Source organism: Chiloscyllium plagiosum, unplaced genomic scaffold (assembly GCF_037043375.1).
Source record: "Chiloscyllium plagiosum isolate Xiang-an unplaced genomic scaffold, Cpla_swu_hap1 HiC_scaffold_19, whole genome shotgun sequence".
Classification (NCBI taxonomy): Eukaryota; Metazoa; Chordata; class Chondrichthyes; order Orectolobiformes; family Hemiscylliidae; genus Chiloscyllium; species Chiloscyllium plagiosum.
The window spans coordinates 28,973,069-28,990,019 of NW_028270157.1; the positions used below are offsets into that span (position 1 = coordinate 28,973,069).

At 40.0% G+C, this 16,951-nt stretch overlaps 1 protein-coding gene across 7 annotated transcripts in view; it reads right to left on the reverse strand.

Annotated features, from left to right (window-relative positions):
- The window catches only part of grip1 (glutamate receptor interacting protein 1), a 459,039-nt gene that overhangs the window by 140,935 nt on the left and 301,153 nt on the right, over positions 1-16,951 (reverse strand). The window contains exon 1 of one of the 7 annotated variants that reach the window (XM_043709638.2): positions 5,998-6,248. The exons of the other annotated variants lie outside the window; for them this stretch is intronic. Coding sequence (XP_043565573.2) covers positions 5,998-6,043 — 46 coding nt within the window. The 5' untranslated portion in view covers positions 6,044-6,248. Of the gene's footprint in view, positions 1-5,997; positions 6,249-16,951 lie in introns of those variants that run through there. 7 annotated transcript variants of the gene reach the window in all.

Below are 16,951 nucleotides of genomic sequence, written 5' to 3' on the forward strand. Positions count from 1 at the left end.
CCTGTCTGCCCGATGTCTGGCCTACCATTAATCTTTGAAGAATTGTACATAGTTTCTTTCAATTTGGTACAATTCTTAACTTGCTGTTAACCTTTGGTCATACTTTCTCTACCACTTTACCTTTTGAACTATTTCCCCAGTCTATTTTAACCAACTCAAACTTAAATAAATGCAATCATAAAAGGTTTAAAGTCTCAGACACTAGTTTCAGACCTAAGTAGATTAAACACGAAATTTAATCATGTTATGGCCACTCTTACCTACAGTATCATTTACTGAGGTCACTTTTAATAATGAATCTGAATTAACTCCACAGAGGCTGGTATCCAGTCACCAAGTCACCCTTTAGTTACAGATGGAGAGTCCTTGACACTAATTAAACCTCCTCAAAAGGCAGCCCTCAGAGTGAACAGAACCTCTGACATAAATAGAACCTGTTTATTATGTCAGACAGGGCTCCATGACTGGGTCTGATTAACAGCCCAAGTGAGAGAACACATATTCTGTGATGTCCACCTGGCTGACCTATAATCAGGATACATATTTACATCTGATCAAGTCAAAAATTATCTGATCTTCTATTACTCTAAATAAAAGTTTGTATTCCAACCAAATAACTCATTCTCCAGGCAATACCTTTCTTATAAGCCCCTATGATTTCTTGATTTATACTCTAATAGAGTAGCTAGTGTCAGAGGGCCTATACAGCAGTCCCACCAATGATTTTATTTCATTGTCATTTCTATCTCTACAGAAATTGAACCATTTTTTGATCCTCCAAACCAAGATCATTTTTCTCTACTGTACTGATCCAATCTTTCATCAGAGGTAACGGTCTCCTTTTCCTTTCTTTAGCCCTTCTGAAATGGCAAACCGCCTTGACTATTCAGGTCCTTCCCACCAGAGGTCATTTTGCAACCATGTCTTTAGCATCTATCATCCTAATCATTTAAATTGATTTGCATTATCAACTCATTCAAGTGCATATGATTAGATAATGAAAATGTATATCTGTTCATTGTTTCCCATTCTGTTTGTGTTCTGACCTTATTACTGGTGCATGCTTGGTGTATGTGCGCTGTCACACGTCAGTACCCTGTGCTAGTGTCTTAACCTTTTCTCCAACTCTTTCAAACCTCTTAGGAAAAACCAAACTACCAACTGGCTCCCATCCCCATGAATAATGAGTTTACAGCTCTATCTCCTACTGTGGTTATCTGATTGACTAGTAAACCGAATCTAGCACAACTCAAGTGAAAGCTATCCCAACAGTACAGCACAGCTTCCCCTTTTACTCTTCCCAAATACTGCAGCTGCTGTTCTATAAATTAAAATGCTTTTAACAAACCCTACTATAACTACATTTCTGTTTACTCCCCTCAGTTTGCTCATTGGCACTGCAGTGCCTGCTCTGATTTACAGATGATGCAAGAATCCATTGGGCAGTTGCAATGGCAGAGGCTCCTCCACTGCAACCTTCTAGCCCTCATTCTTGCCTCCCTTATAGTCGCAACCTCCTGTCCCTCACAAACAGGATAAATCTTTAATACTTAACCCAAGGGCTGTGACTGCTTCCTGGAAGTGAACGTCCAGGCAACATTCCCCCATCCATGAGTTACCATATTGCCTGATGTGTGGAATCGAACTCCAAGTTCTTCGTGCTGCAGACACTTAAATTAGGTGTGGTTACCGTGGATCTCACAGGTTTCCACTTCCTCCAAGCTGGAGGACTGTAGTACCCTGAGCCTTCCCTGACAAGGGAGAGATGGGAGTAAAGCCACAAAGGTTATGTAAAAGGTGAATACGAGATTTCAATTGAAAGACAGTGAGTCAATGGAAGTCAATAGGCTATGACCACAATCAACTGCAAGGTAGAATTTGGATGAGCTTGAAATTTAGAGGATGGGAATTTGGAGGCTAGCCAAGAAAGCATTTCAATAGTTAAATTTAGGATTAACAAATGCATGGATAACCGTTTCAGAAGAAAGGTTAGCAAAGTGCACGCTCTTCTTTTTGCACAAGACTAGATGGCTCTGTAGAATCATATCTGGTCAAAACAATCAGCAAATTATACAGCATGGGCAATCTTGAATCACAGAGTGTGATGAGATTCTCCAAAAACAGTTTGGAGAATTTTTAGTCAATTTTTGCCACTTCCTGTTCTCGTCATATTACAGAGTATACGGGTTGATGTAAGTCAACAATTTAATTACAGATGGATAGAAATGTACAGCACGGAAATAGACCCTTCGGTGCAACCCATCCATGCCGGCCACACAGCCTAACCTAATCCAATCTCATTTTCCAGCACTTGGCCCATATCCCTCCAAACCCTTCCTATTCATATCCCCCTCCAGTTGCCTTTTAAATGCTGCAATTGTACCAGCCTCCGCCACTTCCTCTGGCAGCACATTCCATACACACATCACCCTTTTCATGAAAATGTTGCCCTTAGGCCCCTTTTATATCTCTCATCTCTCACCCTAAATTTACGCCCTCTAGTTCTGGACTCCCCACCCCAAAGAAAAGACCTCGTCTATTTATCCTATTTTAGTTAAAATTCTTCTTGATGCAGAGCAAAAACCACAGTGCTGCATGTTATTTCCAATTTGATTTAAATGGAGGTACTTAATATTCTGTTTAACCAACTCTTCCTAAGCAGGAATGTTATGTTTCCACCATGCTTTAAAATGCTCATAACGGCACATTGGCAGCCCATGAAAGTCAGCATCAACTGAATAACTGATTAATTAAAGGGCTGGTTTTCAACAGCATTTCCCTTCTTTGAATTTTCCAGAACCAAAGGAGAATTTGGATTCACACTTCCAATAAAAAAGATGGATAGGCAGAATGACAACATCCCCAATATTTAAATAAGCACTCTTTTCATTGAGAACGTTGGAGAGTAATTAAGGCCTGAAACTTCGTCAACTTTCCCCCTGTGCCACAGACAGATACTAAGGCCAATTATAGGATCTCTATGGTAATCCCTCCTAGAATCAGCTAATTTGGCAAAACATTGCAATCCACAATCTGTGTGTGATTGTGTCAGTCCCATTTTTATTTCCAAAGACCCATTAGGGGTGCGGGCTGGATTTAATTGTTCAAAGTGGATCGAAGTGTTGCCCTATGTGTTTTCCCTTTAACTAATACCATAAACAATCTCGCTGTTGATTCCTCACCACATTACAATCCATACATTGTAATAAGAGTAGATTAGAGTCAGTGCAACAGCAGACAATGTTTACTACAGGGAGACGTCCATTGTTTGTGCAGAGTAACAAATTGTAAATATGTTATTTAAGTAATTTAGACGGATGTTCTGTTTAACATATTATTTGTACAATTTATGGAAAGTTCTAACTTGTTCGATTCTACTGTTTGCAACTAAGAGGAAATGAAACCAGTTTGAAAAATTCAGGCTTTCTAAATAGAGATGATCCTAGCATGGCACCAGTCATGAACTTCAGTGTTATGTGATTGGCAACCTGGGCGAAAATGGTACTTGCAAGTGTGGGATTAGATGGCCAGGCTGTTTGTAAACTAGGCCTCGGGTAGCGTGGACACATGTAGTCAGGGGTCAACATGCCGAGCTCACAAAACAGCCTCTGGGACATATCAAAAGTAGAGATGTAAAAGCGTAAACGTGCACAGCATTGCAGCAGAACCAGGAGCCAGAGACGAGAACCAAAGCTGACAACACTTGTATCCTGGCAGCTTTAAGGAACAAGGATTGAAAGCAGTTATGCTCAATGTTTATTTCCTTTCCCCCAATAATGTTCTTCAATTCTGTTAACTTGTTGCACCAAAATCGTCATCCACTGCGTGTTTGTCTTGCCTCATATAAAACGTCAGGGAATCTTACACCAGATATTCTTTGGACCTTGAAAATCATGTTTATTTAACACACTTGAAAATGTTAAATGATTTCTGCAGCAAGCATAAAAGAAAAATTATACAAAATTTGTTTGACTCACTGTATGGTATAAAGGAGCGTTTATCTAGGCGGTGTCTATTGCTACTTAACCATGTGTCTAATTGGGATAGGCAATGATTCTAATGCCTCACCCATATTGATGTCGTCTGATAATCAGACAGTCAGATTAAGAGATGATGACTTTAGTTCTGGAAAACTAACAATGGCAGAAGTAGAAATTGTAATGTATTGCTCGCATGTGACACCTGGAGAAAATGGATACAAATTATTCCAATGCAGGAGTGGGGTTGTGACCAAAATATAGATTAAATAAAAAGTATTGTGAACTTAATTTAAAAGGCAAACCTGGTCAATGAAATCTGGCTTTAATTCCAATAAGTGTGTCAATTAAGTGACTAACATCATTAGAGAGAGATTAAACAGACAAATTTTTCCAGATCAGGATCCTTCAGCAGCCACAGAATCTAACACTCAGAAGTGGTGCTATGGGTCCAGGAGAAGCAAAGTTGTGACTTTAACTTCAGAGATTCACAAAACTATCCCATCGCTGCCATCTTCAAGTCCCAAAGCCCCCCTCACCCCAAACTATCCAGAGGGCCAAAGATAGCACAGCAAGTGACCCAGTAGTGATCACTTCACTCATCTGTGGAAGTATCAGCAGTGACTGTTGCTAAAACTAGAGATCCAAATTCCATTGAGCCTCCAGCCTCCGCTATATACAGACTGCGTGTTCAAAAATGACCTCCGACCAAAATCCATTTTGCATAGACAGCTATTTCACACAGTTTGTACACTTAAACTTGAGGCCCCACAATTGTTCAGTGATATTAAGTTTCCTCTAACAAATGAACTTTCTTCTTGGTCAGGTATTAAATAGTTTGTAAATTTCAAATCAGCTAAGCAGACGTTACATTGCGTCAATTGTTTTGGGTATGTTTGGCATTGCGTATACACAATATTCAATAGATGCCATTCAGGCAGCACGGTGACTCAGTAGTTAGCACTATTGCCTCACAGCACCAGGGACCCGGGTTCAATCACAGCATGGGGTGAATATCTGAGTGGATTATGTATGTTCTCCCATGTCTGCATAGGTTTCCTCTGGGTGCACAGTTTCCTCCCACAGTCCAAAAATGTGCAGGCTAGGTGGATTGACCATACTTAATTGGCTGTAGTGTCCAGTATTGTGTAGCTTAGCCATGGGAAATGCAGTATAATGGGGTGTTTCCAATATGACCACATGTACTTATTTCCAGATAATTTACATCTAATAGTGTAAACCCTCTGGCATTGCACAGCATTAGATTTAGTGCAACAATAAATTCTTCAAATGTGCATAACTACATATAATCAGAAGGAATATTCAGCAATGCTTCAATTAAATTTGTCCAAACTGAAATACATATTGATCAAGCTTCTCAACAAATCGTAACATTGCCTGCTGCTATGTATCCTTTTGTCTAAAAGGAGTTAAATTTTGAAGTCTTCTCAGTGATCCATAAACAAGTGCAAATTAACAGACTTCTGCAATAGAGGTTAATCTGGTCAGTTTTATGGCAGAAGTTGCATTGATTTCTAAACAAGCATAAATATCACAAAATGCAACTTGTATTTAATACTCTACAATCATTTGCAATGGTTTGGTAAACTACACAAATTTAAAAAAAAGTTAAACAGAAACTCTGGACTAATTGTACAGCTGAAAAACATGCCTTGTACTGCATAGCAGATTCAGAAAATAAACTATAAATCTCCATATTAAATCCCACTCAAACTCCCATCTCTGCTCCCTCCACAGTAAAACAACAACCTGATCAAGCAGCTTTTATCCGATTAATAACTATAGCTACATATTCATAAATGCTGTCTTAAACAATTGAATTATTGAAAAAAGCTGTGACAAAATCAAAGTAATATTCTGTCTCATTTAGAAGAAAATGTTCAGCAGAAGTTATTTGAAGTCAGACAATAATTCTATTTTTTTTTTAAAAAACAACTTTAACACAGCAGCAGCAGCTCTGGAGAGAACTATAATGCAAAATGTCCTGTACCTTACTTACCAAAATCACTGTTAAGTTCATGGCCAAGTCCACATAACAAATCCATGGCATTGTTAAAAACTCAAACAAGATGATCAATTAGTCCAGCAGTGTAGCAGCATTAAAGACAGTGACTGCAGCAAATATTACTCCTCGTTACATACATAGATCCTCAGCAGTACACTGCTCGCTGCCAACTCATTTGTTGCACGTAATCAAATTCAAATGCAGCAGCTAACATGTATGTCATCATTCCATTGTCAGAGAACACAAGCAAAACACTGGAAACTCCCTCAGGAAATCACCACTGAGGCAGCTTCACTCTCTCAGCCGCAGGAGCAAGCCCGACTTTCAAGCTTGATCAGCAGAAAGTAGTTTAATTTAGCTCCAACACTCAACAGCCAGTTATTTGGCACCACAAAATTTTTGTGGCTCAATTTATCCACATATCTCCTATGTCTGCAATGCCAAAAGGTTACTCGTGTCCAGATTTATAGATCAGCAGCTTGTATTCAATTGCACAAGTCAACACGCAACATTACAGGCATTTAAAATATGATACTATATCAGTCTACTTAGAAGGAATGCACAGTAAAGCTAAAGAAATCTCTAATCCACAATGACACAGAAACATAAGTTTATAGCAGAGGAGTGTTGTATTACTTCAGTAATGAGCTGGATCAAATGCAAAAATCAAGCTCTTGACCACACCTTCTATCATGGGATGTGTATTTTACTGACAAGGTCAACATTTGTTGTACATGACTAGGTAGTTTCTTGCCATGCCATTTCCACAAGAATGTAGGGGGGAACACTATTGCTGAGAGTCCAAGAAGGATGGCAGATTTCCTTTACTAAAAAGAGCATTCGTAAACCAGATGTGGTTTTACAACAATTGATGATAGTTGTCATTACAAAGACTAGCTTTATTTTCTGGATTTACTAATTGAATTTAAATTCCACCAACTGTCTTGGTGGGATTTGAACTCATGACCCCAGAACATTAGCCTGCTTGCCAGAACAGTGATCTTACTGCAACAACATCTCCCTGTTTATATGTATTTATTAAATTAAGCTGTACAATCATGTTACAGTATTTCGAGGGGAGCTACACTTGCCCCTGGATCTTCTGGTCAAGGGATAGTGATATATCCACCGCACTACAAGACCCTTATTCATTTTAATATTTCTGTATTAAGTATTCACCCACTTCTCCCCAGAAATGCTTAATGGTTGCTGCCTCAACGAGTACAGTATATGGCAAAGGAAATTATGCTTGAATAACACTGTTTAAAGAAATCATACCTCAACACTTGGTTCAGCAACTGGCTGATCATTTTCAATCGTTTATCCTCTCATCACTAACTCACCAACAGAAGGGAATAGTTTCTTCCCTAATCACCCTTCTGAATGTAAACACACAACTTGAATTAAATCTGGTCTCCTCAAAACCATGTTTAATTCTGATGAAGCCATCCTGTACTTGCAGTGAGATGGAGTTGGTTCTCTTAGATAAGCAGCTAGCTTGTGAATCAGATCAATACCAACAGCAGGTATGCGCTCCCATGCTCTGGGCAAGACAGCCTCCTCACCACAAAAGGTATCACAGTACTTTATTATAAATCATTGAATAATTACCAAGGTCCTGCTTCCTGGCAGGAAAGCTAAGGAGAGAACCCACAGTACATTGAAGATCCAAACTAAAATTTTCTTGTCGAATTATTGCTAACACACAATATTCAGACGACAACTTGAAGAAATGCAGCCAAAGCATGGGCTGGGTTTGTTCAGTCGCATTACCACCCACCAAGGAAGCTGCCAGTTCCAGATCCTATCAGCTTACGAGATGACTAGTAAGCTTCTCATTCAATCACAGGCCTCAACAGTAGTCAAACTGAGGCTGACAGCTTGCAGATCCTAAGAAATGGGTCTGGTGTTACATGTAGGCCAGACCAGGTAAGGATGGCAAGCTTCTTTCCCTAAAAAGACGTTAGCGATCCAATTGTGGTTTTATGACAGTGGTCACCATTCAGTCCACTTTCTAAAAATATAATTTCAGATTTTTACTTAATTCAAAATTTCACCATCTGCCCTTGTGGGATTTGAACCCATGTCTTCAAATCATTAGCCTGGGACTCTAGATTACTGGCCCAGTGACATTATCACCATCCACCACCTCATGTGGGATGAGGATTGTGGTGAATGAAGATATACTCATCCCTACCCCAGATTGGGCCAAATGAAGGCAGACACACACAACCCATCAGACAGGTTGCTCTGTTTCCACAGTCAGAAAACCATCCCATCCCGACTGCCACGAAGGCAGGTAATTGGCCCGGTGGTGAGTGGAGGTCTTTAAGTGGTTTTAGGGGGAAGTGGAGGAGGTGCAGCATCGTCAACCTCAGACGTGGTTGACGATGCTCTCCACCGCATCTCCTCCACTTCTCGCTCCTCCGCCCTTGAACCCCGCCACCAGGACAGATCCCCACCGGTCCTCACCTACCATCCCACCAACCTCCAGATACATCGTATCATCCTTCGTCATTTCTGCCATCTCCAAACAGACCCCACCACCAAGGATATATTTCTCTCCCCTCCCCTATCAGCATTCTGGAAAGACCACTCACTCCGTGACTCCCTCATCAGGTCCTCACCCCCCCACCAACCCAACCTCCACTCCCGGCACCTTCCCCTGCAACCGCAGGAAATGCAAAACTTGCACCCACACCTCCCCCCTCACTTCCCTCCAAGGCCCCAAGGGATCCTTCTATATCCGTCACAAATTCACCTGCACCTCCACACACATCATTTACTGCATTTGCTGCACCCGATGTGGCCGCCTCTACATTGGGGAGACAGACCGCCTACTTGCAGAACGTATCAGGGGACACCTCTGAGACACCCGCATCAACAATCCAACCGCCCCGTGACTGAACACTTTAACTCCCCCTCCCACTCCGCCAAGGACATGCAGGTCCTTGGGGCGCCTCCATCGCCAGACCATTGCAACACGACGCCTGGAGAAAGAGTGCCTCATCTTCTGCCTAGGAATTCTCCAACCACAAGGGATGAATGGAGATTTCTCCAGCTTCCTCATTTCCCCTCCACCCACCTTATCTCAGTCCCAACCCTCGGACTCAGCACCACCTTCTTGACCTGCAATCTTCTTCCCGACTTGTCCGTCCCCACTCCCTCTCCGGCCTATCACCCTCACCTTAACCTCCTTCCACCTATCGCATTCCCAACGCCCCTCCCCCAAGTCCCTCCTCCCTACCTTTTATCTTAGCCTGCTTGGCACATCTTCCTCATTCCTGAAGAAGGGCTTATGCCCGAAATGTCGAGTCTCCTGCTCTTTGGATGCTGCCTGACCTGCGCTTTTCCAGCAACACATTTTTCAGCAAAGAGATCTTGGAGTGCAATTCATGTTCCTTGAAAGCAGAGTCACAGGTTGACAGGATAGTGACGGTGGTGTTTGGTAAGCTTTCCTTTCTTGGTCAATGCATTGAGTATAGGAGTTGAAAGGTCATGTTGCAACTATACAGGACACTAGATAAGGCTACTTTTGGAATACTGGGTTCAGTTCTGGTCTCTGTGCTTTCGTAAGGATGTTGTTAAACTTGAAAGGACTCAGAAAAGATTTACAATGATGTTGCCAGCATTGGAAGGTTTGAGCTGTAGGGTGAGGTTCAATAGACTGAGGCTATTTTCCCTGGAGCATTGGTGAATGAGGGGTAATCTTATAGAAGCTTATAAAATCATGAGGGGCATGGATAGGGTGAACAGCGAAGTTCTTCTCCTCAGGATAGGGGAGTCCAAAACTAGAGGGCTTAGGTTTAAGGTGAGAGCAAAAAGATTTGAAAAGGTACCCAAGGGGAAACCTTTTCAAACAGAGGGTGGTGTGTATCTGGAATGAGCTGCCAGAGGAAGTGAAGGAGGCTCATACAATTACAACATTTAAAAGGCATCTGGATGAGTACATGAATAGGAAGGGTTTAAAAGGGATATGGGCCAAATGCTGGCAAATGGGACTAGATTTATTTAGGTATCTGGCCAGCATGGGCAAGATAGACAGAAAGGTCTGTTTCCATGTTGTATATCTCTATGACTAAGTGCTACACCCATTCCTAGTTTTGTTTCCATCCTAAAACAATAATTTCAGACCTGTTCCCATTCAACATCTACCTACCTTTCCCACCAACTCACCCACATATTCCTGAAAATTTTCATGTAAGCTCACTGGCTCCGTTTCAGTTAGAGGCAAGCTACACCTTGCTTCTGGAAAAATAATTTCTTGTTTTCCTTTAACAACCAACTGGTAACCCACTCAAACCTTTCTGCTGGGGAAGGGGACTACATTTGATTTTGTCACAAGTTTTCAAATATACACACACAAGTTAAGTCCAGTATGATTAGAGAATAGATTCTGCAACAGATAAAGTATTGATTTATTGAAGTGAAGATTAATGGGTTTTGATATTAGGACTGTGTCTCTAATCATTCATGTGAAGAGTAAACATTGATAGATGACTCAAACAATGCAACTGTACTATAGCTTTGGGTGAGCAACAAAAGATTATAATCAGAACAGGAAGAAATGGAGAATATGAGTCTGTATCTGGCAGATGACATTTAATGCATTGCTAATCCAAATTACACATGCACTAGACAGAGTTCTGCGACTGAAGTCTGTTGAATAGGAAGGAGACATAAAGGTTATTGCACCAGAGACTCTAAAGCACACGATGACAAAAAGCAAAATAGCATGCAACACTGACAATTTGAAATAAAAAGAATGCTGGAAATTCTCAGCGGGCTTGTTGACATCTAAAGGACAGTGTCAATGGGGATCATCATTGCTTTGCTGCGGTAGGAATGACATGCATGAGGAAAGAGAATGTACCTCGCCAAATCTGGATAATAGAAAAACAGGCAGGAAGGCAAATGGTAAGGATTGCACCAAGTCTGCAGAACATAGAAAGGTCAAGTAGTCAGGCAAAAATTTGACAGATGGAATACAATGTGGGAAAATGTGAGCTTATGCACTTTGGCAGGAAGAATAGAGGAGCTGAATATTATTTAAATGGAGAAAAACTGCAGAAAGTGACAGACCCGAAGGATTTGGGAGTTCTTGTCTATGAATCACAAAAAGCTAGCATCCAAGTTCAGCATTTAATATAGAACGCAAATGGAGCATTGGTCTTTATTTCAAAAGGGAATGAAGTATAAAAGTAGGGAGACTTTATTTTGGCAAAGTAACTGTCAGACCACAGTTGGGATACTATAAACAAGTTTGGTCTCCTTATCCAAAGGAAAGATAGACTAGAACTGGAGACAGTCCAGAGAAGGTTCACACAGCTGATCCAACCTCTTGGATCTCTGTTATGAGGAGAACCTAAGTAGGTTGGGCCTGTACTCATTGGGATTTAAGAGAAACAATAGGTGACCTTATCAAAACACGAGATGAGGGGACTAGACAGGGTAAATGAGGAAAGGCTGTTTCCCCTTGTGGGGGAGTCTTGGATGATAGGGACTTATCTCAGAGTAATTGTTTGTCCATTTAAGGTAAATGAGGAATGTTTGTTTTCTCAGAGGGTAGTGAAACTGACAATTTTTTTAACCACTGAGGGCTTGAGAAGCTGAGTTGTTAGTATATTCAAGGCTGAGACAGCTTTTTAAAATCAGTCAGAATTAAAGGAAAAAGGCAGGAAATTGGAGTTGAAGATCAGATTAGCTTTGATCTCAATGAACGATGGAGCAGACTCAATGGGCTGAATGGCCTACTTCTGTTTCATGTCTTATGGATTGTACAGGATGAACTCAGCTGTGGTTTGTGTGTTATGCAACATAAATTTCTACAGGTGTATACCTTCTCAGTGGTTTTGTTTGGACAGCCTTAAACAGAGTTTATTTTCCATTCATACGAGATACACAACTAGCCAAAATATTTCTGGTGCACCTTCCAACATTTTGAAATTGACTGCAACTCTGAGTTGTCAAGAATTAAAATAAATTTACTCTTCATAAATGTGGCACACAGACACCAAATCAAAAGCCTCATGAATAGCAGTGCAGCTTCATTGCCAGTCACAGCAGACAATTTACACTGTCTACTTAAGGTTAACAAATTTCAGTAAGGCACTTGATAAAAGAACCCCACAGTAGGCTATTGCACAAAATACAGAAGCATGGGATTGAGGGTTATTTCACGGTTTGGATCAGAAATTAGCTAGCTAAAGACACACAGTGGTGATTAATTTGAAATGTTCATCCTGGAGTTCAGTTACTAGTGATGTACTGCAAGGGGCCACTGCTGTTTGTCATTTTTATAAATGACCTGGATGAGGGCATAGAAGGTTGGGTTAGTAAATTTGCGGATGACACGAAGGTCAGTAGAGTTGTGGATAGTGCTGAAGGATGTTGCAGGTTACAGAGGAACACAGATAAGCTGCAGAGCTGGGCTGAGGTGGCAAATGGAGTTTAATGCTGAAAAGTATGAGGTGATTCACTTTGGAAGGAGCAACAGGACTAAGGAGTACTGGGCTAATAGTAAGATTCTTGGTAGTGTAGATGAGCAGAGAGATCTCAGTGTCCATATGCATAGATCCCTGAAAAAGTTGCCACCCAGGTTGATAGATTTGTTAAGAAGGCATACGATGTGTTATCTTTTATTGGGAGAGGGATCGAGTTAGGGATCCATGATATCATGCTGCAGCTGTACAAAACTCTGGTACTTGGAGTATTGCGTACAGTTCTGGTCACTGCATTATAGGAAGGACACGGAAGCTTTGGAAAGGGTGCAGAGGAGATTTACTGGGATGTTGCCTGGTATAGAAGGAAGGTGTTATGAGGAAAGACTGAAGGACTAGAGTCTGTTTTCGTTAGAGAGAAGGTTGAGAGATGACTTAATTGGGACATAAGATAATCAGAGGTTAGATAGGGTGGACAGTGAGAGCCTATTTCCTCAGATGCTGATGGCTAGCACAAGGGGACATAGCTTTAAATTGGAGTGGTGATAGATATAAGACAGATATCAGAGGTATTTTCTTTACTCAGTGGTAGGGACATGGAATGCACTCCCTGCAATAGTAGTAGACTTGCCAACTTTAAAGGACATTTACATGGTCATTGGATAAACACATGGATGGACATGGAATGGTGTAGGATAGATAGGTTTCAGATTGGTTCCACAGGTGCAATGTCGAGGGCCGAAGGGCCTGTAATGTTCCATGAACTAAATAGTCATTTGGTTGTATAAAATTTGGGTACTATTGACATTCTGTTGAAGTTTTTCCATCTGTAGTCATCAGGACAACTGGCAAGAATTACTGAAATAAAAAAAGGGGAAATAACATTTATACTGTCTAAGAGGGCAGTGTTGACTTTGTGGCAAGTAGGCTGACTCACGGGAACAATGGATGACACGTTCTGCATGTTCCCAGTTTCTCAAATGGTACTATATACAAACTTTCATTAGCAGCATGCAGATGCTGCAGGGAGCACACAAATCTTCACTGACTAATGTACTAGCCCTTCAAATACCCCCTGCTGTACAGGCACCAGCTTCTGCAGATGATGCACTAGACTTACTAGCCATCTCAGAATCCATCAAAGTAGAGTGGAAATAAATCATCATCACTCCTTAAGAAACAGCAGAATAGGTGCAAAATTAAAGTTTCTCTACAATAAATACCCTAATATTCATTTGGCCCTCCATTCTCAATGTACATTGTGTCTGTGTAGTAAACAGGACCACCATTAGTACAAGTTGCCATTGCCTATTCTACAAATTTCCACATGCAGAATCATTTGCTGACTAGGTGATTTCGTTCTTCAAGAGTTAGATTTCAAGACTGAAATATAAGTATAAAAGAGCTAATTACAAGATAGTCTGGGCTAACTAGGAAGACTAAGCAGGAAAAGAGGAAAGTCTTGGTATTGAATCTAAAACAGTGCATGACATGATGTGAAGAAAGACATCAACCCAATGAAGTTGACTTCGAGATGCCACAACTGCCAGAGCAAACCGTAGTTTTGCGTCAACAAATCACAACTTAATTCTGCAACTAAGTTTATTGAATTGAGGTAAGTCAGATAATCATTTTCGGTAAAATATGAAAATTAGAGCATAATAATGCAGTGATCATTAAATTAGGGTGGTTATATTGTCAGGGTTCAAAGTTTAACAATCACTGGAGTCTTATCGTTACATAGTTGAGATATGGCATTGGACTCTTCTTAAATCTTGTCATTTTAAATCTTAATTTCATGTGAAAGCCAATGTAAGTTTTATCTGCAGATACGGCAAAGTTGATCCTATCTGTTCGAGGGTCTCTCTAGTCTGTAGTCATGCAAGGCTTCTGAATAAATATGGCAACTAGGCCAAAGAATTGTATTGGAGTTTGCCATGTCTGTAATTAGCTGGTTTAATGTATGCATGTTCTGAACTGAGTATCCAACATGCAATATGGCATATCCACAATGCATAAACTGATATTTATTCTTTCACAGTTGCACTTTCTACTTCTAGTTATGAAATATAAAATTCTATTGGCCTTTCTTATGGTGCTTTTTACTAGCATTCTTCAGGTAATTGTGTGTGCATTCAACATGATGATAATGAATTCTGCTAGATTGATCAATAATGCCCTTTTGTGCACAACATCCTGGATGCCCATTATATGTGGCTCACGTTGCCTATGGTTGACTGTAAGTACTCTCAGGAACGGTCGCAAATCAATTAGCATGAAGAGAACAAGAGCAGCAGCTTTGGACAGACTTCCTGCCAGTGATCATGCATTTGATAGAAACAGGAGACAGGCCATAGACAATCACAGCCCTATCATCCGTGTACCTTCCTCCTCATCAACTGGAGGAGCCAGATGCCTAAGGAAGAGAGCTATCCCACAGATCAGAGTCACATACACAGCATCACTTTCCAACAAAATCACAAATTGCAATGTCTGATCCACTTACTTTCAGTACTTTGTTGTCATAAATGAATACATTGTAATAGAGCACCCTAGTTTCATTACAAATTATATATTCAATTTAAAATCTTAAATTACACACAGTACACAAGGTATGGTTCAATCTAGTTTAATTTGAAAATATTTAATCTTGATCATACAATCTATCGCCTGAAACCATCTTTTTAAGAACAGTTCAAGAATACAGTTGTCTGTAGATAATAGTAAAATAATGCCATTTGCATCTGTAGATTAAGATAATTTCTAAGAGATATATTATTGCAACCATACACATGATTGAGATGTGGTAGCAAGATATAACACTATTCCATTGTTACATTTTTAACCGATTTAAAGTGAAGCACATTTTAGATGTTATCATGAGATACCAAATGGAGATTTACTGGCAAGATTAGATCATTGTTTTCCCCAAATGCCGCAGCTCATCACTCAAAATTTCAACTTAAAAATGTGCAGAAATATTTTTCCTTTCCTACTATCTCCAAGGCAGGAGCCACACATTGCTGTCTAAATTTATTGAGAATAGATGTCCAAAAGGATATTACTGCTATCAAGTTTCATAATAATTGAAATAATGCTGTAATATTACATACTAGGGCAGGTAAAACAAGTTATTTTCATAACACTAAACACAAGACATTAAAAACACCGCATACGTACAATCCATCTGTTGTCTCAGTCCACCACCATGTTCATACTATACCTTATGCAGTACAGGTATACACAGGAACACTTATGATTATTAGCTATTAGTCTTGGCCACCTCACAATTCCAAACATTTAACATGATTTTACTGAAGTATTTCTGTCTTTTCACTATTCCTTTGAGATTGATCCCATATCCTCTTAATGTGGTTTTCACCAGCATGATAAATAGTTAGTCTGAATTAAACTTGCTAGTACAATTAAGCATCTACAATACCTCAGTAAATCCTCACATCAAATGCTGGGAATCTTCTATTCTTTAAGACATCTTAAACCTTATGTCTACAACACAGAAGTTAAAACTCACACAACATTGGGTTATTGTCCAACAGGTTTATTTGGAAGCTCTAGCTTTTGGAGTGGTGCTCCTTCAACAGGTAGCTTTGGAACAAGATCATAAGACACAGAACTTAGAATGAAAGATTACAGTGTCATGCAACTGAAATGATATGCTGAACAAACCTAAATTTGTTCCTACAACCCATTCTAAAAGATGAAAGACATAATGGCAATCTAAGTTTGTTCAGCATATCATTTCAGTTACATAACACTAATCTTTTGCTATACCTTTAGCAGGGTCTTGTGGCCCTGCTACACAGCTACCTGAAGGAGCAGCACTCCGAAAGTTAGTGCTTCCAAATAAACCTGTTGGACAATAACCTGGTGTTGTGTGATTTTTAACTTTGTCCACCCCAGTCCAATTCAGACTCCTCCACATTACAACACTGAATTCCAATGTTAAGTTCTTCCCATCTGTTGTACATTGTGATACATGCGCATGTGCCTGCATTATCTGCAAAGGATCTTTTAAGTTAGATGGTAAGAAAACAGAGAAACGATTTTCTTTCTCCAAATTGAAGAACTTGCTTTATACTGATTCACTGATCAGAAAAAAAATCTAATTAATTGGTGGGAAAATAATTAGTCAAAATTGATGTTAATAGGTTTTAAATCCTTCAAAAAAATGATAGCTTACTGCTTTCAAGGTTCCAAAGTTTCACACACGTTCTTCTTTTCATCATTAAAGAATCAAGATTATTGAAAAAAAAACTTTCAATTAGCGTTGCAAACATTCAATACTTTCATCAAGAATCTAAATACCAAATTAGAATAATGCCTTTCCTATTCTGCTATTGCATTTTTGAAGTGAACTGATCCATCAATTGGCAGCTGGAGCAAGTTATGCCTGTTCTTAATTAGCATACTCAAAGAGTTCTTGTGGCAGAGTCGGAGTGTCCCTGCCTCTGGGACAGAAGGCCTGGGTTCAAGTCCTACGTGCTCCA